Source organism: Oryza brachyantha, chromosome 4 (assembly GCF_000231095.2).
Source record: "Oryza brachyantha chromosome 4, ObraRS2, whole genome shotgun sequence".
Classification (NCBI taxonomy): Eukaryota; Viridiplantae; Streptophyta; class Magnoliopsida; order Poales; family Poaceae; genus Oryza; species Oryza brachyantha.
This window is the reverse complement of record NC_023166.2, coordinates 18,804,914-18,828,005: the sequence shown is the minus strand read 5'-3', so window position 1 is coordinate 18,828,005 and position 23,092 is coordinate 18,804,914. Positions and strand designations below refer to the sequence as shown.

The 23,092-nt window shown below is 41.2% G+C and overlaps 3 protein-coding genes across 3 annotated transcripts; 2 read left to right on the top strand and 1 right to left on the bottom strand.

The window, feature by feature from the left end:
* Nucleotides 1-3,389: 3,389 nt before the first annotated feature.
* On the bottom strand, nucleotides 3,390-4,800 carry LOC107304037 (potassium transporter 24-like). The gene is made up of 3 exons (XM_015836095.2): nucleotides 4,792-4,800; nucleotides 3,525-3,919; nucleotides 3,390-3,393 (listed from the first exon to the last, which is right to left on the bottom strand). The coding sequence occupies exons 1-3, from the start codon at nucleotides 4,798-4,800 to the stop codon at nucleotides 3,390-3,392; spliced, it is 408 nt and encodes a 135-aa protein (XP_015691581.2).
* A 1,416-nt stretch (nucleotides 4,801-6,216) lies between these two features.
* Nucleotides 6,217-8,877, top strand: LOC102710867 (exonuclease DPD1, chloroplastic/mitochondrial). The gene is made up of 4 exons (XM_006652785.3): nucleotides 6,217-6,386; nucleotides 6,846-7,282; nucleotides 7,648-7,853; nucleotides 8,554-8,877. The coding sequence occupies exons 2-4, from the start codon at nucleotides 6,903-6,905 to the stop codon at nucleotides 8,748-8,750; spliced, it is 783 nt and encodes a 260-aa protein (XP_006652848.1). The 5' UTR covers nucleotides 6,217-6,386; nucleotides 6,846-6,902; the 3' UTR covers nucleotides 8,751-8,877.
* Nucleotides 8,878-16,450: 7,573 nt separating this feature from the next.
* Nucleotides 16,451-21,774, top strand: LOC102710582 (polyamine oxidase 3). Its single transcript, XM_006652784.2, has 11 exons — nucleotides 16,451-16,616; nucleotides 16,931-17,254; nucleotides 19,216-19,328; nucleotides 19,444-19,532; nucleotides 19,637-19,750; nucleotides 19,834-19,921; nucleotides 20,008-20,093; nucleotides 20,181-20,283; nucleotides 20,395-20,492; nucleotides 20,574-21,003; nucleotides 21,093-21,774. Exons 2-11 carry the CDS (start codon nucleotides 17,242-17,244, stop codon nucleotides 21,411-21,413), a joined length of 1,455 nt encoding a protein of 484 aa, XP_006652847.1. The 5' UTR covers nucleotides 16,451-16,616; nucleotides 16,931-17,241; the 3' UTR covers nucleotides 21,414-21,774.
* The last annotated feature ends 1,318 nt before the right edge of the window (nucleotides 21,775-23,092 follow it).

The window sequence follows — 23,092 nt, the reverse complement described above, 5'->3', positions numbered from 1 at the left end:
TTCGTCTCAACATTTCTTCCGTAACTGTGCAATTAGTTTTTTTGATTCATCTATGTTTAATACTTTATTTAGGTATCCAAAAATTTAATGTGATATTTTTAGAGAAAAAATTTGGGAACTAAACGAGGCCTTACTCGTCTATCTATCTCGAGATATGGAATCTATGTTCCCCGTGCTGACAAATACCTCGGATTCAGAGAAAACATGAGAAGGCATATATCCTAAGGCGATGTTTAGTTTCCAAAATTTTTCTCCAAAAACATCACATCGAATTTTTGGATACCTAAATAAATCATTAAACATAGATGAACAAAAAAATTATTGCACAATTATGAAAGAAATCTTGAGACGAATCTTTTGAGCCTAATTAGCCCATGATTAGCCATAAGTGCTACAGTAACCAACATGTGCTAATGACGGATTAATTAGGCTCAAAAGATTCGTCTCGCGGTTTCCAGGCTAGCCATGAAATTCATTTTTTTATTCATGTCCGAAAACCTCTTCCGACATCCGGTCAGACATTTGACATGACACTTCTCCCAAATATTTTCTCAATCTAAACACCACCTAAAATTCGGCAGGGATTGTCTGCTGACATGTGGGCCCTATATTCCATGGGCCCACATGTCAGCCTTTGTTACTGCATAGTAGGTAGTGTTTGGGACAAGTGACTTATTTTTAGTCCCTTGTCCCATCGAATATTTAAACGCTTATTATAAATAGTAAACGTAGATTATTAATAAAACTCATCTATAATCTTAGATTAATTCGCGAGACGAATCTATTGAGCCTAATTAATCCATGATTAGCCTATGTGATGCTACAGTAAACATGATCTAATTATGGATTAATTAGGCTTAAAAAATTTGTCTCGTGGATTACCACTCATTTATAAAATTAGTTTTTTTATTAATTTATGTTTAATACTTTAAATTAGTGTCCACACATCCTATGTGATATGAGGCTAAAAAGTTTAGCCCCATCTAAACACCCCTTACTACCAAGGATCCATGCCCTCCTAAAATTCATCAGACGATTAAAACGCCATATGATCATCCACATCTGGGGATAAAAAAAACTTTCTTGCAGTGACCATCTCAAGTTTTTATTTCTGCCCGTTGTTTTTGGCACCAAACAAAACAAAGTACAAGGCTCCTGCAAGTGCAAAGCCTGCATTGGGTGCCATTTCTGTGAATTGGACTGGACTAAAAATTCTTTTCTGCAACATATATCTGCGTGCATGGAATCTTATCTCCATATCAAATTGATATACAAAATTGCTTCAAGCTTTTGCATACATTTGCCATGTCACGTGTAGATAGGCCAATGTACCCAGTTGGAGTATCAGAGTTAGAAACTACTGAGAAGTAATTGGTTAATCTTACCTTTTGCATACATAGGCTTTCAGATAGGCCAGGCTTTTGCATACATTCATGTTGCTTTCAGATAGGCCAAGCAAGAAAAAACATGACATACTCGCGCCAGCATATGCTTGTTTACACAAGATAATTGAACATAGATGGTAACTGGTAACAGTAAAATTTTAAAAAAAATGCTCAGAGGAAGAGCCCATAGTTTGGTTTCTAAGCAGTTTTGATTTAGTCTTTGTTTGCTGACCATGGTAAAAAATTCTGGACTTCCTTCAAAGTTCTCTCACCAGGAAGGCTTTTTTTTTAAGCCCCGGAAGGCTTGGTTTTCAGACACAGATCACAGTACTGCAAGAGCATTAGCAGCCATTGGCATGGGATTGATCCTTTGCCTTTAAAAGCATGATATATTTGTCACTGACACGTGAGTATATGGTTCGTTAGATCCATATATAAGTGATAAAATCACGTAACTTTAAAAGTAGGGAACCTCGGAATCATGATCCATTGGCATATGGGTTTATGGGCATATGCCTGCTATAGCCTACGGTATGGACAGTAATATACAGAACTCTCGCAACAATTTTACACATGCACACAAGTAGGACACTTTGATATTTTCATTGAAACAACCTATCCTGTTTTGACGATTTTTAAAGAAAAAAATAGAGAAATTGACCATGTTTAATGTGAAAATCCTATCAATTCATGCCTTCAGAAGATGCCTCACTTTGGTTAAATTCTCATGTCCACAATATAAGATTCATAAACATGTTAAAGATATTCAGCCACTGTTTCTGAAACTACTTTCTTAGTGTATTTTTAAAAGGATATTTTTAAGATACCCTCGAATGATTGTAAGTCGTCTATTGTTTTGGATCAAACAGATATGATTTTATTATACTACATCGGTAATATGCGATAGAAATTCTATAAGGATAAAATTGAAATTAAAATATATTACTCTACAATAAATTTATGTCTTATATAATGTTAAAATAGATAAATTAGTAAACATATCCTACCAAAATTTTGAATAAAATATCTAATATATTTATAAAAATACATAGTTAGATGTACTACTACCGCCGCTAAAATATACCATAACGCTACCCTTTTAAAAAACTTCAGGATAAGAACAAATACCACCTACCGCACAGCGCTATTACTACAGAGATTGCACGTAGAACCCCGTGAATGAAATGACAACTGATCTCACAGGATCATACACTGCGATTCCATGATGCTGCAATAGTGTACAGTGGGCAAAGATTCTATGAAGTATTCCTTTCACATCTCAAATACATATACTGTCAGATTACCATGACCCGGGTTTGCATACAGCTCAGTGAAGCGGCGCATGCATGCATGCATGAGCTGTGTTTCGTCAGAATTAAGACAAGGATCATCAGTCTACGTACGTGAGATAAGGACGGCAGCAACGACGGCGGGGGCAGTGTGATGTGGATGTGGACAAGTGTATCCTGTAGCCTTATGCGAGCACTTGAAGGTTGCATCGGAATGACGAAATGGAACGAAGGCCTGGTTTAGTTACCAAAAATTCTTTGGCAAAAATATACATCGAACATTTAATCAGATGTCGGAAGAGGTTTTTGACACGAATAAAAAAATAAATTCTAGATATCGTTTGGAAGCTGCAAGACAAATCTTTTGAGTCTAATTAATCCATAATTAGCACATATTTGTTACTATAGTACTTATGGCTAATCATGTTCTAATTAGGCTTAAAAATTCGTCTCAGGATTTTTCCCCGTAACTATGTATTTAATTTTAATGTTCATGTATTGCTTTATTTAGACGTTCAAAGATTCGATGTGATATTTTTAGAACTAAATAGGCCGAAGACGGGAAATTTCAGAACATAACACTCAATTTGCACCCATTTCGGATTTTACCATCTGATTAGCAGCACTTTCGGATTTTACCACTAAACAGGTGAATTCTTCTATTTGCTACTCCTTTCTTCTCTTTATCTTAAGTAAATGTATTTTCTCTTCTTTTTTATCTGAAAATATAAAAGAAATGGGACACTCAGTAAAAATCTGAAATGGGAGGACTCCACCGGAGATAGTAGGGGTGAGCACGCCGTCGCCGATGACCATGCACGTCCCAAGCAGAGCGAGCAGCAACAGCAACCTCTGCAGGACCCGGTGCCTCTCCAGCGCGGCGCGCACGGCCGACACGGGCGCAACTGTGCCGCCGTTGCACTGCCCCGCGAGCTCATCGCCGTCGCCGCCGGGGAGGGGGAGCCCTGCGCGGACACGGCGGCATATGAGCGAGTAGAGCGCGAAGGTGCTGCCCTCGACGTCGTCGTCGGCGCGGAGCACGACGACCACGTACTTGGTGAGCGGGACCGGGATGAGCGTCCAGAACACGAGGGAGAGCACGCCGTAGATCTCCTCGTTCCCCGCCGAGTGCTGGATGTCCCCGCCGGCGAAGGCGCTCCGGTACACATGCAGCGGCGCCGCCGCCACCTCGCCGTACACCACCCCGAGGCTCTGGTACGCGAGCACCGCCTCCTCCCGCCACGACTGCAACCAAATCAAACCAACCAACAAAACCATATCAAAAATCCAATCTTCGCGAGACAAACCAACTCGTTTACACCATATTATATTTTCAGATAAAAGAAAAGAAGAGAAAATACATTTACTTAGGATAAAGAGAAGAAAGGGGTAGTAGATAGAAGATTTGACCTGTTTAGTGGTAAAATTCGAAAGTGCTGCTAATCAGATGATAAAATCTGAAATGGGTACGAATTGAGTGTTATGTCCTGAAATTTCTCACCGAAGACAAACAAAGGGCTGTGTGCCTGTCGAAAATGGTGGAGCGATACACAGTGGTTGGATTGAAATTGCTGTAGTTGATCGATCCATTTGGTTAATTTTGGATTCAACCGAATGAATCTGCAGGAGAAGGCAATCGTTCCATACTTCCATGCAAGGCTAAAGAAAGCAGTTATTAGGCTATCAGCTTAACATGGAATGATACTTAATCAAGAAAAGGCCCAAGAGAAAACCTTTCCCGTAAAAGAGCTGGCCCAGATGAATTACTGGGCCGAACGAAGGGGTTCAAAGTTCAAACTCCCTTTGAGCTTTTTTTGGGGGAAAAAAATACAATTGACATCTCTCAACTATCCGTCGAATTTCATGTGTCACTCAAACCGCGAAATCGGGTATAGAGCGTCTCTCAAGTTCTGAAGTCAGTACGAACCGAATTCCTCGGTAGTTTTTAGAACAGTTTTGATTAATGTGTTGCTTACATGGTTTGTTTGACTTGACCTATGTCCTATGTAACATTGATATAGCATTTATGTGGTACCGTAAGTGAAAAAAAACAAATTAAAACAAATATATAGGGGTTCATATATTGGCTACACAAAAAGATGGAAACTTCATTATACCTGCTCCATCTAAGGCTCCACCTCACCCCCTCATCCCCACCTCTTCTTTCTCATCTCTTATTTCCGCCCCTACTATTAGCCTGGCCTAGGAGCCATGGAATGCTAGCCATGTGAAGAGTGAAGAGAAGAAACCCAAGGTGAAGGGTGGCGAGCACGAAGAAGCGGGCACAACCCTACAAGCTTTTCCGCACCACCCATCAATGACGGTGGATAGCCGAAGAAGGAACATATCTCGTGTCATTGGATGGTATGCCCGTCACCACACTGGCTCTTCCTTACCAACTTTGCCTTTAGCCAATAAGGTATGCATATACAGTGTAGCTAGGGATGTCGCTCGAGACAGTGGTAAGGCTGACGACTTTACAATACTTTTTGTTGGTCCTCAAACCACTACCATTTATAGCTCGAGCTCCACATGCGAGTCTTAACCCACCCAAGTCACGTGTTGGAGGGAGAGGATAAGAGGAGAAGGAGGAGGCAACTTCTAAATTCACTTCTCTTGGCGAGTAGTGACAGCATGTCGTTCCTAGCATGGATGATTGACCATCATGCCCTCCTCTTCATGTTGCTCCTCAATGGCACATGACAACATGAGAGGGAAAAGGATATGTTTCTAATTTTGTTTTCATGCGACTTAACAAAATAGGTTACATAAAATCCTTTAGTTTTATGTCTTAACCATGACTAACATGTGGATCTCAATATATTTATATTTATTTTTCATTGACTATAATTACACTAAGCTCCATGTAGCATAACATAAGATAAATACCAAGTCTACGTGCCAAGTGGACACCAAGTAAGACAAAACCCAATTCATATTGATTTAATAGTTGGAGAATGATTTATACCCAATTTTCTGTTGAGTTATGTAAATGAAACTTGGCTCATAGCTGAGAGGCATAAAGTTGTTTTTTTCTGACTTTTTTATACCCACGTGAATCAATGCATATTTACTATACCATTATGAATCCACACAAATAGGCTGGTCAATTCGATCCATCAATAGCGAGTCCAGGAGATCCACTCTATAGTAGCACATTTGCACACCGCATTATTAGCCTTCCACACTCTTTATTAGAGCATATCTAATAGGTTAGCCAAATGACCTCGTGACTAGCTAGCTAAAAAATGAGTAGTTATATTTTCCATGTACTCCAAGAGAGCAGCTAACTATCCTTGTCATTAATTAGTAATTACCCATTTGAATTATTGTTAAATAGATATACACATATATCTTGTTGTTAATTTCTACGATAATACGTAATAATTAGTTTACATTATTATTTATTAGTAATTTAATATTTTCATCAATCATCATATCCACAATCATACGTAAAAAATAGATCATTTCTATCCGTTTAATTACGCACAAAATCCGATCAACGTGTCCATACAAACATGAAAGACCATATTCCGACCGTACCGCCAAGCAAACGCACTGCTCCCCGCCACGCGGCATCACCACTTCACCTGTTCACCACCACAGTCCGCACCCACCCTAAAACCCTCTCCTCATCCGGAGTCGGCGGCGGGGGAGGCGGGGCCGGGCCGGGGGTGGCGTGCGCGGTCATCTCGGCGGCGGTCGTACGCTGGTAAGCTCCACCCCCCCTCTTTCGTGGTGGTTCTGTGGCGGGATGATTCTGGTGTGCGCGGGGAGGAAATTTGGGGGGATAGGGATAGGGATATGGTTCTGGAACAGATTCTGGTTATACTGAACTGTAAATGTATTTTCCTTTTCGCGGGAGGGGGCCTTCCTGTTTGGAAATGAAAATTTAGTCGCTAATTTGAGTGGCGAAATGCACAAGTCTCAGATTGGATGATGTGTGTCGATGGGAGTTCAGCTGCACGTTGAAACGTCTCCTTTGTGGAATTTATCCTGTCTTGTGAATACATTGTACATTGATCTTTTGCTACATTTAGAACACAGTTTCTGAATTATATCAGACAACCGGTACTTCATTTTTTGTTTGTTAAATTGCATACGGAACACCGTGACATTGATTACCTGCCACCTGTGCTGACGTGGTATTTGTATGGAACTATGTATACAGGTTTGCATGAAGGGCAGCTTCTCTGCATATTAGTTTTAAGTGCATTTCCTTTGCGCGATGTCATCGATTCTTCGATCCAGTCAGCTGAGGAACAATGTATGGAGTAGTTTCCCTGTCAGGTTTCTTAAGCAACAAGCTGGATTATCAACTGCAAAATTGCTTGGTTCTAGAAGCTGTGAGATACGGCATTTCACAACACAAGTACAGGATCTTGGAAAGCAAGTTGTGGATACAGCAACCGTATTAATTTTTGATGTTGAGACTACTGGATTTTTCCACAAGGATCATAGAATAATTGAGTTTGCACTCTATGATCTTTCTGGAGGAAAGAATAGCACTTTTGAAACTCTTGTTAATCCTGAAAGGACTGTTCCTAACCATGTTGCACGTGTCCATAATATTGGCACTGGTCTTGTGTGCAGGCCTGATATCCCAAGGTATGTTATGCATCCAATGAATTCACATTATTCCTGATCTTCCCGTCAGATGCCTTAATAACAATCATGGTTGATGAATCATACTATATGCTCTGATGTATTCGTCACTCAACATGATGCTGTGAACAGACTAGTATGGAATTAGCTGCAGAAAATAAGCCCATTTATGCAATAGCTATGTATCTATTTTTTTTCACAAGCATGCATGCCATTAATGCAGGTATTATTGTAAGTTATTTGCTTGCAGGAAATCCTGTGCAATAAGTTAGTTTTTGCAATGGAGAGTTGGTTGTGCATATCTTACTTAACCAATAGTCAATTAATCATCACTTACTCTAAATGCTATCTTAATATGGCCACCACAGGTTCAGTGATGTAATCCCACTACTATTGGCATACGTTCGAAGTCGCCAAGCTCATGGCAAGCCAATTCTGTGGGTTGCTCATAACGCAAAACAGTTTGATGCTCGTTTCCTTGCCCAGGAGTTTGATCGTTGTTCAGCACCAATCCCTGCAGATTGGCTGTTTTTCGACACCCTTGTCTTGGCAAAAAAGATGGTGAAAGCAGAGGGTAGGTACTCTTGCACTCTAACGCTGTATATACCTGGCTTTAGGATTTAGGGCTTTTGCTTGCAAAAGTTACCTGCGGTTTGTAATCCAGTGTCGATGTGTTTTGAGCATGCAATTTAGCTAACATCATATTAAAAAAAAAAACAAAAACGACACACCGCTCGCAGCGTTTTGGGTTGTGCCATTCTCACTATCTACATCCTTTTAAGCTAGAATCGCCATTAAATTACAGAACTGTAGTTGCATATTGTGCAAGATGAAACCTACACATTATCTTTTAATCACTCAAAAATAGTGCTTCTGTTGGGATGTTTTGTAGGGTTTAGTAGTACGGCTTAGTTTCCATGTTTCTGCTATTAGCAAATCAGTAGTTCTTGGAGTTTGTTGACTGTTCCTGAAGTTTCCATATGACATTGTATTATTTGTCGAAAAGAGAACATGGTATTCTTCTCCAGGAGTTCCCATATGTACTGCTGTTAGGTGTATATCAGAATGAGGATTAACTAACAGAAAAGTGAAATGCTGCTATATGGTCCTAGTGAGGAGCAGTAGCATGAAGCTGTAGATATGTTAGGACCCAATTAGGGACAATTCTAATGTTATTTTGCCCTGCCCTACTGTCTTCATTTCTCAATTAGGTCCCCTATCCTGTGTTATTTGGTCAATTCACTTAATACATGTAATTCACTATTCTGTTGCAGGGAAAAAACGTCCTACAAACTTGGAGGCACTGAGAGAACACTATGGCATCTGCTCAAATGGCACTGCACATAGAGCAATGCGAGATGTTATGATATTGGGTCAGGTTTTCCAGAAAATGACTTTTGATCTTAAACTGACATACAAAGAACTAATGAATGAGGCCATGAGGGCTAGTGAATTCAGCAATGTTTCTTAATTTTTTTAAACTCCAACCTTTTCTAGTGAACTTCTGTGCACATGTTGGATATTTTTCCAGCTGGTGTCATCTTGGCTTTCTACTATTAAAGCGGTACCCGTATTTTTCAATAAAACCCCACAATTTGAAGTTTTGAACTGAGCAAGTTGATATCTTCAGCACTACCAGCATGATAGAACCATAGCTGAACCATTTTCATTGGATGATTCTCACATCCATTTGATATGTATGCTTCAGTGCTGGATTCAGGGTGGAATGATATTTCTTTGATGTGCTTTATTATGAGTTGTCTCAGCTATTGAAAAGTAAAATCAGTGCTGTTTATTTTTGGGTGGCACCCATTCAAGATATTTAAACTTGTGAGACCAATGTATCCTGGTGGAGGTTAGTTGGTACCTGCTACTCAATCCAATTTCAGTTCAATAGGACATAGCGACCATTTCCTGCATTGGTGAAGACAGTCTTGTTGGTTTCTCAAATTTTGCAGTATGACTGATTTGTAGCCGAATGAAGGAGTGCTTTAGTATTATTTATTTTGTCACTGTCAACTCTGTTTGGTAATTTTAGATGTGTGTAGTATTATAGCCTTACATAACCATGTATTTCTTTGGAGTATCTTTTTAACTTTTTACTTGGATGCAATGCAACCATCCTTCTCGTCTGAGCTTTTCCTTCTGGTAGAATGCCATGTTTTGTTTAGCTGGAATTGGGCTGTCTTTTTACAATCTTGTCATAGCCCTGCACATCGACTTTTTTGTTCCACTTGATTAGAGAGCCCTACAGAGGTCTACATGCTCATCTTTTCGCTGCTGCTTATGATTATAAGCTAAATTTTAAATTTTTAACTTTAAATTTAGAGTTGATTTTAGGGATTTTCATCGTAGTTTGTTTTTGGCGGATTGTAAAGAGGATTTGGTGAGTTTCATTTGCAATGATCCATAGCGTTATCTGTTTTGTTTCAAAGACATGGTCCTCAGATGTTACTAGCTAGTAGCTACCAACCTTGTAAGAGGATTTTGGCGGGTTCCATTTGCTTGATCCATAACATTATGGCCGCGTTCGGCGGTGGGTTGGAGGAGGGTTAGTTATCCGATGTGAAAAACGTAGTAATAGATTAGTACATGATTAATTAGTTATTAATTATTAAAAAATATAAAAAAGATTAATATGATTTTTTAAAACAACTTTCCTATAGAAAATTTTTACAAAAAGTACACCGTTTAGCAGTTCGGAAAGCGCGCACGTGAAAAACGAGGTTGTTAGATAACTTATGGGGGAGGGGCGAATGTGGCCTATGTCTGTTTGGTTTCAAAGACATGAGCTTGAGAGGCTACTCCTTTCGTTTTTTTATTTAACGAAGTCCTTGATTTATATATATACACACGGTCGATCATTCATCTTATTCAAAAATATTATATAATTATAAATTATTTTGCTATGATTTGATTTATTATAAAAGAACTTTAAATATGACTTATAATTTTATATATTTACACAAGAATTTTGAATAAGACAAACGGTAACGTAGATTAAAAAGTCAACAACATCAAATTAAAAAATAAAAAAACTAGAGGGAGCACTAGCTACCAACCTTGTAAGAGGATTTTGGCGAATTCCATTTGCATGGTCCATAGCACTATCTGTTTGGTTTCAAAGGCATGGGCCTCGGTTGACACTTGAACGATTGAACCATCTTACGTTTGCCTAGAATTGCTTGCATATTGTAGCACCTACTGCACTTTAATAAACTAGTTTACTTTTGATAACATCGCTTTGCGTATGGTGGAGTTTTTAACTAGCTTTTCAAGGTCAGCTGGCTAATTCTCTCCCCTAGTGTTCCTCTTGCCCATCTCTACGTTTTGTCATGCTCTTTTAGCCTAGCGTGTTTATTTTATGGTGCACCAATAGACAGATGCTTCTAGAATTATGGGCCCCTTGTCCTCTTTCTTTTTCCTCGGCCAACAGCAACCTTTGTGGTTTAGCCATTGGCCATGTGTCCCTCGTTTCTTTGAGGTCGAAGCGCGTTGCAATGATATTTTAGTCAACAACTTAACCCGGCCATGCTACAGCATAACACGAGACAAAGATGGTTGTGGTGAGGGATGATCGATCGGTCCCATGTGCGTGTGCGCTTCAGTCTTGGGCTCCATTTTGTCTCATGACAACAATGTTTCACCGGATCATAGGACGAACTGAACGCTTCCCACACCACGTGACCCGTTGGGTGAAGTGGAGCAAGCACACCAAGACTGTGTACGGGAGGAAACCTGGTACCTTCAGCAGATCAACACATGAGAAATGATACAAGCACAGAAGCACTTATGTTGTAGGTCCTGTAGGAAAGCAATTATGTTGTTCATGGGGGAAGTGTAACTTCGGATAGGATCCACTTTGGTTGACAAGCACACGCATGTTTTGCTCCAGAGTCCAACACATGGGAAACGGGAGAGGCTTCATTGTACGTGACCGACGCGCTGATGCTACTAGCGAGCGAGTCACGGTCTCACGGGCTCGTCGAAACCCACCACGGCCGGTTCACCTACGTTTGGCTTGGCTCCAAGCACGCTACTCGCAACACACCAACCACGCGCTCGCTCGCAAGTGGCGTGATCCACTCGTACGTTTCCTGGATATCCGCGAGTTTGGCGTGGCGCCGTGGCGGGCTCGATCGTTGCCGGGCAGAGCTAGCGTCCGTCGGTCGATCCCACGCGGTCACGGCCGCAGCACACCACGGCTTCCGCGTGCCGCTCCCCCTCCCTCTCCTGATCCCCTCGTCGTTCGTCAAGGACGGTGTGAGCCCCCGTTCGATACTTCGATCCCGCGGTAACACGACGCATCATCAGAGAAAGACACGATGGCATCGGCGCGCGACGTCATAGAACGGCAGAGGGTGGTGGAATGGAACTGGTACAAGGTGGTGGTTCAGGTGGTGTTCGCCGGCGGTACGACGACGTCGGTTGGCGACCTGCAGGCCCGCGCCACGGACAAATAGGCGAGCGGCAGTTGACAGCCGGTGAGACGCGCCAACAGCTTGGGATCGGATCTTTGATGGGTTCATGAGCTTCAATTCCTCCTCCTCCTCCATCCGCAGCTAGCGAGAAAGGCGGGAATTTGTCCGTGCAAATTAGCACGTAGTTCGATTGCGCAACCGAGGGGCCTCCTGCTCTGAGGAAGATGCCACTTCCTTGGCAAAGGATGCACCGTGTCTCGCGTTATCTTGTTGGGACTGCCCAATTATATCCTTTCAAGCCAAACCTAGTAACCATCTACACCTTCTGTTTTAAAAATATAGCTATTTAGGATCAAATTTGATAATTTTTAGTATTACTATCCATATTCGCCGTACCATTAAGTATTGCATCTGATTCAAATTGCCTACATTTAAGAAATTTTATAACAAATGGCGCAGCATCGTTCTAACAGCTAGCTAGCTTTAATTGCCTAAGGCTCGAGACGTCGTGCCCTCTTCTTCTAGCTATGATATATACTGGAGTACTATTAGCTATGACAATAAGCTTAACTCCAGTCTCCAGTGGTTGGTTTCGTCGAGCAGTCAGTGGGTCCAAGTTCTAAGGAAAGAAGTTGATGTAGCGTGCATGTCACTTGCAGCTATAGTACCAAGTGTCCCTGTTGATTGCGTGATCGTCTAGCCGTGGCCTGAAAAGCGCCAACACCTACTGCGTGAAGCTTGTCTTTTGTTCTCCGAACAAAGACGAATGGCCAGGCCACGGGAACACGATTATTCCCCCGGGAAAATGACGGGGAAATTGACAAATTATTAACTACGCGCTCATCCGTTTCAACGATACAATCATTTATTTAGTTGTCTCCTCTGAATAATGTATAACGTCTCTGTTAGAGCCTGAACTATGTTATGTGGTAATATCAACAATTTTGGTGATAGTTTGCCATTTCTTATCGACCAATACATATTGCGTGCAGCACTATTCGTTTCAACTTATTCACTAGATTAATTGCTAAACATTATTTTCTAAAAAAAGCAGTTTACTGCATTGCTAAGATAACTCATTATAAGATATTTGTTAAGTTTATTTGTTATAATTATAATATTTAAGAGTGAATTGCATATTGTCCCACCTTTTATTCGCCTAAGTCTAAGGCTCGGTAGCTAAACAAGCCGAGCCCAAGCCGCTTCCATGGCTCGGTTCCGAATCGAGCCGAGCCCGAGCCGGCTCGCGAGCCGCTCGTTTGACTTGTCAAGCCATTTAAAATATGGTTTGGGCCACCTGGCCCACTAACTGGCCCATCTAAAATTATAAACCCTAGGTACTCATGGCTATCTCTCTGTGTCGCAGGCACTCATGTAAGTACGTATCATCGGCTCGTCACATCGGTCTGGATTTGGATCCGAGGGGCAAGGCCGAGGGCGAGGAGTCGAGGGTAGGAAGGAGACAACGAGAGAAGGACCTGGTCGGCATCGGCGACTCGGCTGCTTGGCATGACCATCCGCCATGGCATGGCCAGCGGGGACGCCTCCCTCCCTTGTACCACCGCTCCCTGCGCACCAGCCCTTAACCCCCACGCAGAGCAAGCCAGCTCGAGCTTTTAAACGAGCTGAGCGGAGCTAGCTTTTCTTTTTGCTCGTTTCCACAACCGAGCTGAGCTGAGCCAAGCCTCCTTGTGACCGAGCTTTCACGAGCCGAGCCGAGCTTAGCTCGTTTCCAGCCTTAGCCTAAGTCGTACTTCGGGCCATACTTAAGCCTATATTTTTAGGTTGATTGAGTGGACAACCAAACTCATTTTTAGCCATACCTAGCTTTTCTTCTTGCAAATATACATATACTAAGCCATTGTATTTAAGGTCATTGATGTATATTAAAAATATGTTTAGTGTGGTTCAAGTTATAGCTGGTAAATTTATCCGGCATAGAAAAAAACATATATTTAAAGTGGCAGAAAATCAATTTACTCAATATTTATTTATTGTTATAATCAAGTCTATAACCCGCAACATTAATTCACATTAGGGCCTTAAAATTAACGAGATCGACGTGCTCCGAAGATGGGATTGAAAAGGGGAGACGGGCAGAGAGGTACACTTCCTGTGCACCATTTCCTCGTGTCTTATCTTTGTGCATAGTGCACGGATAGATAGAGCAGGTGCAGGACGCGATCGTTTGTGGTGGCAAGTGTTTGCCTTTCTGTTGCTTTGGATAGCGATGGGAGAGGAGAGGGTGGCCCATGCAAGGAAGGTGGCTGGCCCCATCACGCACGTCTTTCTCATCAACATCGCTTTTGTACGCCCTACTTGTGTGTTGCTAATCAGCGAGCACGACGCTAATAGTGGGCTCATACGCGGTCGAATAGTAAACGGGCACGAGGCACACGTCGCATTCGATAGCGTCCTAAACTAAATTAATTTTTTTGTTAATGTTGATAAGTTAATGCTCAAAGAAAATGATATTTATGTTACTATTTATTTGTTTTCATGTAGACGTATGTAATAATTGTGCATGCCCAGGTTTCTTTCTTTTTTAAAGTATGAGCAATAATTTATTTTGGGAGGAACTTTTTTTTTTATCTAAATGATCACTTGGTTTTTGGTCGGAGGGAGTACTGAATTACAGGATTATATTATGCTTTAGGTTTGGGTTATAAACTAAAATTGAATTTTCAATTTAAATTTATAGTTGATTTTGAGGTTTTTTCACCGAATTTTATTTTTTAACTTTGACTTTTATAGCAATATGAACACGTTATTAACAGCAAGACGTATATAAAAATTTTATTCATAAATTGTTTTCTATTTTCAAATATGCCGTTTGATATTTTTCTTCTAAACACCCTAAATATTACCCCTGTTACCCTCTTGTTACTGTAGTTTGAAACAGAAATGGCACGCTTGATAGCGATGCTGTTTGCTACATTTCTCAAGGATTCGAATGAATCTGTTCTCCCTACAATTTGAAGGAATCTTTTTTTTTTCCGATTACTATCATGGTAGAACCTTTTTTTTGGGAAAGATTAGATAGATAAATTATACTTTTTCTGGAGGGATTTCTTCTCTGTGACTCTTGAAACGGTACTGATATGCATGGTCAGTGAGGAATAGACGGTCCTCTTCATTGTGACAGTTAGTTTCCCCTCAGATTTTGTGTTATGTTCAGTAATAATGTTGTGCCAATGTTTGCTTTATAAAAGCAGGGCTCTAAAAAGCCTTTTATATAAAAAAAATGCTGTGCCAATGGAATGAGTCAGAGCAGTGTACATTTCCACGTTTCGCTTCCTTTTTGATATTCAGTAGATAACGGGTAGGTGGCTGTCATTTGCAAAAAGGGTATAGTTAAGGAGAGGATTAAAAAAGTACTGTTACATATAAATGCAATTTTACCAGGTCAAGAAAAAATAAAACGACCCTTCTGATTGCGTGTTGCATCATCAATGAAATCATCATGGAAAACGAAGGATACTAGCATATTTTTAAAACTATACATGGAACAAGAGAATGCAGATATGGCTAGTTAAATTCCAATGGCCAATGGCATGCCTAAATTGTGCAGTTGCGCTCCTCCAAGTGTACCCTATAGTGGAACCATTGGGTGTTATTATTTGACACAAATGGCATTGGATAGGTACATATGGCAGTATAGTATTCGCTCTGAAACTTTTTATAAAGTCAAGGGCTTTCCGTGATATTTGCAGATGTTCCACATGAAATTATTCAGTTTTCAATAATATCACATCCATCATATTATACATATATTTTCAATACCTGGTATACAAATTCATCGAGAAAAATATGATTTAAATGACTCTCGTTAAGTAAGACAATATGAAACGAGAGGTACACGGAGGTAAATATAGAGAGAAAATATTAGAAGATAAAATAATTGATGTGATAGCTAATCCTATTGATATATTTTCCATGATGGACTTAAATTTTAGAAATACAAATATTATGAGATTATATGTTACGCCTGTATAAAAGGCATAAAAGACATGCACTCGTGCGAGGGTACTGGAGTCAGTAGAGTGTATATGTCTTATACGTGTCCGTTTGTTAAAAAAAGAAGAAAAAAAAACAGTACAACCTTAAGTATCCAACCCACTGTAAGTGATGATATGATAGGACATGACACGTGCTCCCATCGTTTTCTTTTATAAGATGTCTTTATATTATTTAGATAAATTTATAGATAATTAAGAAAATTTATATACTTGTTCAATATATGTTAGTATCATAGATATACCGAGGGTTAAAACATCTTATAGACTACGTTCTTGTTTCCAGAGAGGTAATGAGTAATTTTTTTCTGATTTTTATGGCGCATATTTAATAGTATAAACGATACAAAACCATTACAAAGTTAAAAAAATATACCTTAATTATATATATATATTTGTAAAAAAATATATTATGTAATTTTTTTGAAAACACCCGAAAAAACCAAGGGAAAATAATGTAAAGAAGTAAAGAACACAACCAACGTGTTTAGGATTGTGCAACTCACAGTTTCACACGGTGGATGCTGAAAATATCGCCTGATGTGGGGCTACCAGCGTTTGGGGAGACGTGGCATCGATCTAGACCGTCTATCCCAGATCAACGGGTGGAAATATGGCGCGTTTGGTAGGTCGGCCCCACTAAGCAGGTAAGCTGACCGGGTGGTGCACGTAACACCCGGGAAAAGGAAGCTATAAATGCCACCCCCAACTCGACAGGATCCCGTCACCCAAAGCCCAAAAAGCTCTCCCGAAACGCCAGAAAATCGGAAGGTCTCATCCCCCCCCAAAATCCCCCTCCGATTCTCCAAAAAATCCAGCGAAAACCATCCGATTGATCGATCGATCCCCGCGATTTTTTAAGCTCCCGGTCGATCGCGCGTCTCGAAGCGAAGTATTGAGGTGGGTGTGGCGCGATTTTTGTGCGGAATCGTAGCTTGCGTGCGATTTTTGGACTGGTTTGCGAGGGGGGGGGGATTTTTTTTTCTTTTTTGGCCCTAGCTTGTTGATTGCCTTGGTCGATTTGATCGCCTCCGGTGCGGGACTGGAAGCTGACTTTCATTATGATTTGTGGCTGTGATCATGCTCCCACATGACCTGAATCTCTCGATTTTGGGCGGATTTACGCATGCTGCGATGCGTTTTTTTTTGTCTGAAAAGTGGTGAATACCTTCAGTTTTAGTGGATAAACTGTTGATTTGCTTTGATTTTTGCAGTGATATATCACGCGGGAGTTGGTCCAGACTTGAACCGATCCGATTCGCCTGAAACTTTCATGGGATCGCGCGAATTGTCGGCTCTGGTGTGAGATCGCGAAAGGGTGGACCTCGAATTGCTAGGAGGGTTGTGGCGATTTGGCTGCACGGCTGCATGAACTGTTTCGTGAACCTGGGACTCAACTCGAACTCGAACCACTACGTTGCCTGCCTCCTCATCTTCCTGCTGCATTTCTCCCCGCAGTTTCTGTTAAATCACTCCAATTGTAATTCGAGTAGTAATTGTCAAGGAGAAAAACAGAGCCCCGACAATGGCGAACAACAGTAAGTTGATTTTCTATCCATTGCTTATTGTGTGGATTCTGCTGAGTTTTTTTTTGTTTTGGTTTGTGTGATTTCAGTTCTTCCATTAAAGCTCCTTTCTCGATTTAATCGTTTATTGCAAGTTTTAGGTCGATTCAAGATTTTTTTGCATTTGTTAATGTAAGGTTTGGTGGAAAATTCAATTTAGAAGGAACTGTTTTATGAAGTTTACTGACGTATGCTATAATACCACTGTTGGTATTGGAATGTCGATCGGTATTGTTTTAGGGGAGCTTATGCTGTTCTTAATAGAACCTTTAGTGCAAAAACCGAATTTTTCCACTATCTAGGTGGCTGAAGTGATAAAATTGCTTTGATAAGCTGAACACTTGTGTTGATTATGGTTGTTGGGAGGCGCCTTGTGGGGCAGATGAAAGAGACATCAGCCATCGATGATGAGTTCCCATATTCCTCTGTCGGTGGTAGGAGAGAAAAACAAAACACTAGCTGTTTACACTTCTTATACAAACACCTCAACCAATTGGAAGCTTCTAGGATTTTTCTCATGGCAAGAGAAAGTCCTCCTTGTGGAGTTGTAAGCAGTTGCAGTCTCCTGTGCCTTTTAGTTCCAGAACCGCTCGCAACATGTAGCACCACATTGTAAACCGTTCATACAAGCACTCATATTAAAATTGAGGTCTAACAACATGCAGTAGTGCTTGAAGTTTAATATATCATATACTTACTGTTATAAAATTATAGATTACCGAAAGTGCATATCATGTTAAATACTATGAGTCGATGATGTTTAAGTTTAGTGTTATGCTGTCATTCTATGCATGCATGATCCATACTACTATATTATTGTAATGATGTAGGGTGCAGATTATCATAGAGAATATTTGCTGGTGGATCTAGGCATCTAAATTTCTCTATGTTCCAATGCCACCATTTGCTTATTTTACTCTTCTGCTCTTATAAAATGTCTTTTTTTTTGTTGTCTTTCATTGCTGTCTCATTTATGGGTATCTTTACTTTTGGATTGTGCCTTTAGTGCGCCTATAGGCATTATATGAGACATGTTTGGTGGCCATTATTTTTCTTGTTAGGTGCTCTGAAGCATATCTGGCAGAGGGTTGTCCCGCTAAAGATTGTTCAATACAGTATTCCACCAAATAACTCCAAGATAAATAATAGCCACAAATCCATCTCATGTCTATTTCCCATTAGTCTGAATGTGTACCATGTCCACTAATAACTAGAAAGAACCCCACAATAATAATCTTGTGTCCTTGCCTTTGTGCCGTCCTTTGAAATCGTTGTGTTTTAACGGAGAATCTTTGGTGTGCCTGCCCAGAGAAAAGTTTGATCAGTCCTAATCTCAGTGTCCAATGTGTAGCTACAGACCAAGCAGTTAGGTTCACACTGGATTTAGTTTCTGTGGGGAATCATGTTAAATTGTCCTGTCTTACCTCATCATCATTGTTCTGAGACAGGGGAACATGCCTCACTACTAACCCTCCATGATGGAGGGAGGTAGAGGAGGGTTGATATGAGAAGAACAGGCGATATCGGCATTTTCACCTCTTGGTAGGCTTCTTTATGTTACTTCTGTATAAACTGATCTTTTATCGTTTGAAGGTATAAAACCCCCTTTCGCACTGAAGCAAACCACCAGCCTTAAGGCACAAACCTTTAGATTCATGAACCACAAGCATCCATCCAATTACATCAAATATGTGAAACTTTCAGTTTGCTTCCTGCGTTGACAGTCATATAAAGAACATATGCTGGTACATGCACCCCATATGAGCTAGTATTTGTATTTTAGATTGAAGTTTCATGAGGTACTTTTATTCAATGCAATATGTTGGCAAGATTATAATTAAAACCGACATCATTGGCATTTTTAATGTTTTAACTTTGTGATGCGCTTTGTCATTCTCATTAGAGTTTTCTCTCTTTCTTTGGGTAAAAACCAGGTTCATATGGTGAAAATGTTAGGAGAAAGTCCCACACACCTTCCGCTATTGTTATCGGCAGTGGGTTTGCAGGCATTGCTGCGGCCAATGCTCTTAGAAATGCATCATTTGAGGTAATATGTAATGCAGTTTATGGCCTAGTTTTAATGATATAGGTTCACTGCTCCCTTAAAGTGCATTTTTATGTTGTAAAACCCTACTGGTTATGCTAATTTGGTTTCTTTCCAGGTTGTTCTTCTAGAATCCCGTGACAGGATAGGTGGTAGAATACACACTGATTACTCTTTTGGCTTTCCTGTTGATCTGGGAGCATCTTGGTGAGTTTCTTCTCTGACAGTACTTTCAGGATTATTTAGATGATGGCAAAAGTTTATCTGAAACCATTATTGTTTAACCCATTTCCTTTTTTTGTGAGCATCAGGCTTCATGGTGTTTGTGAAGAAAATCCTCTGGCACCAATTATTGGAAGGCTTGGACTTCCACTGTATCGCACAAGTGGAGATGACTCTGTGCTGTTTGATCATGACCTTGAGAGGTAATTAATGCTAGTTTATTTTGTATGTTGAGACGTGATGGAACATAATAAACATACATCTTACATGTTCTTTTGGCTTACAGTTATGCTCTCTATGACACTAAGGGCCGTCAAGTTCCACAAGAGCTGGTAGAAAAGATAGGGAAGGTGTTTGAGACTATATTGGAAGAGGTATTACCTGGTTCAGTTTGCCGTGCTTATTGATGTTCAATGATAATACTTTGGTCTTTGATTTTCCCCAACATTTATATGTGCAGACTGGCAAACTGAGGGAAGAAACCAAGGAAGATATATCTATTGCAAAGGCTATTGCAGTTGTTTTGGAGAGAAATCCACACTTGAGGTTTGTACCATCCAATCTCTGCCCCATGTGCATAGGTTATCCTGATCTTTTTGGTCATTTTGCCTGACCTGTCCTTGTGTTCAACAGGCAAGAAGGGATTGCTCATGATGTTCTTCAGTGGTATTTGTGCCGCATGGAAGGTTGGTTTGCTACTGATGCAGATGCAATCTCTCTTCAGGGTTGGGACCAAGTATGACTTATGTTCCTGTTGTCACCTACAGTTGGCAATGCCTTGCTCATGATGTATTCATGATATTGTTTGATTGCTATGTCTTATGTACGTACTGTGTTGTTGGTGCAGGAGGTACTTCTTCCTGGTGGCCACGGTCTCATGGTTCGTGGATATCGTCCAGTAATAAATACTCTGGCAAAAGGCCTAGATATACGCCTCAATCACAGGTATGCATATCCATGTAGTTTCCCTTGAAAAGCAAGGTTCAATCCACCATTCCTTATTCTAATTAAAGTTCTTTTCTTTAGGGTTGTTGAGATTGTTCGCCACAGGAATAGAGTGGAGGTTACTGTAAGCAGCGGTAAAACATTTGTTGCGGATGCTGCAGTTGTTGCCGTCCCCTTAGGTGTTCTTAAAGCAAACACCATTAAATTTGAGCCTAGGCTACCAGAGTGGAAGGAGGAAGCAATAAGAGAACTCTCAGTTGGAGTCGAGAACAAAATAATTCTCCACTTCAGTGAAGTTTTCTGGCCTAACGTGGAGTTCCTTGGAGTAGTTTCATCCACCACATATGGCTGCAGCTATTTCCTCAACCTCCACAAGGCTACTGGCCATCCAGTTCTTGTTTACATGCCTGCAGGCCGGCTTGCATGTGACATTGAAAAGCTGTCAGATGAGGCCGCTGCCCAATTTGCCTTCTCTCAGCTGAAGAAGATCCTTCCCAATGCAGCTGAGCCAGTTAGTATTTTGAGACAGATATCAAATATGAATAATCAAGAATCTCTCTATGCCAATCTAACGACCATGTTGCTCAAATCTTCTTGCAGATACATTACCTAGTGTCACACTGGGGCTCAGACGAGAACACGCTGGGATCATACACCTTTGATGGGGTCGGCAAGCCTCGTGACCTGTACGAGAAGCTCCGGATCCCTGTGGATAACCTATTCTTTGCAGGAGAGGCCACCAGTGTCCAGTACACTGGCACGGTGCATGGTGCCTACTCCACTGGTCTGATGGCAGCTGAGGAGTGCCGGATGAGGGTTCTTGAGCGGTTCAGGGAGCTGGACATGCTGGAGATGTGCCACCCTGCAATGGGCGAGCAGACCGCCACTGTCTCAGTTCCACTGCTCATCTCCCGGCTGTGAACAGACCAGGAGCTACACTAAAGTTAATAGTCTTCGGAGTGCCATTGGCACTCGGCACCATGCGAGCACCGGCCATTCCCCTGATTGCTCGAGGAAGGCAGCATGGAGCAAATTATGCCTGCTTCTCCTTGGCATGAGGAGTGTGCTGGTGTAGCTTCCGGTGCGCTAAATAAAGTTGATGTCTGTGTGTGGGAGAGTCTTGGTGTGTATCGTTGAGTGTAAAATGGGGATTGGGGGAGTCAGTATGTAGTTTAAGCAGGAATTACGGGCTATGTGAGCCATCATTACAGAACAAGATGGTGTACGTATGACGAACATTTTATTTAAACGCTCGATATTTAAACTGACTGTTTTGTCCCCAGTCTTGTTCTCTAGTTCACATATAGTCTGTGAGATGCTATTCACTCGGTCAGCCTGCACGGAGAGGATGACACGGTCTGCTGGAAACCGGCCGCCGATGGAAGATTTTCGGTGTCTTCGGCCTACAACATGTTCTTCCAGACCAACGTAGACTCGGTTTTCCGGAATCTAGTGTGGAAAACACCGAGCACCAACAAAGGTTCGCTTCTTCATGTGGCTAGCACTGCAAGGAAAATGCCTCGCTGCCGACAATCTTGCCAAGCGTGGCTGGCCGAATCAACCTGTACTCTCTGTCAGAGAGAAGCGGAAGACTGTAACCATCTTTTTGCCAAGTGCCCCTTCACTAACGGCCTATGGCGTCGAATCAAAGGCTGGTCGGGGCTCCACTTCCAGCTCCCAGGCGAGGCAGACCAACCACTATCCGATTGGTGGCTGACAACAAGGAAGCGCCGTTGTCGGAAGCGCTTGCATGCTGGTTTCCTGGCTGCTCTGGAAGGAGAGGAATGCGCGAACGTTCAACCGAAGCACTTCGGTCTCTCTCCTATTTCAGCTGTGCTGGGAAGAGGCGATGATCTGGAAAGCAGCAGGTTTCTTCAAAGAGCCACAAGGAATAGGCTAATCGCTCTGTAGTTTCTGTTTCTGTTTCTTCCGGCCTCCTGTTGCACCTACGCAACAGACCACCATCTTTGTATACCTGTACATCCCCCCCCCCCCCCCCCCCCCCCCCCCAAAATGAAAATCGGGAGACCTGCTTGGGTCTTCCCAACAAAAAAAAATATAATCTGAGAAAGCACAAATACGTTTTGTTTTGAAGGGAGCATGCTCTGTAGTAAGTAGAGCGAAATGAGCCTTTGTGCTGTCGTTTCATCTACAACAGCTGATTACATCGGTTTTAAGGTCCTTGTAAGAAAAAAAATGAAATATTTCTATATTTTTTATGGTGCCGGTTGTCTTATTAAAAAAATTTCTATAATTATTAATTATTTTATTATAATTTGATTTATTATCATGGGAATTTTATGTATGACTTATAATTTTATATATTTAGATAAAATATTTGAATAAGATGAATGGTCAAATATACGTATAAAAGTGAAAAACGTCGTGTACAGCCTTTTTACTTGAAAGGAAAAAAAAAAGGAAATACAACCTAGTTCCCTCAGCTGCACCCTGCACAAGTTTGAAGAAGCTGCCACTCTTGCTGCTCAAATACCGCTTATACTGCATCGAGTTGGGACTGTTGTTACAATGGCAGGTTATGACATCTATGGCACAAGAGGTGAAGAGGGATAGGTCAAGGAAAGGCAAACGATAAGTAT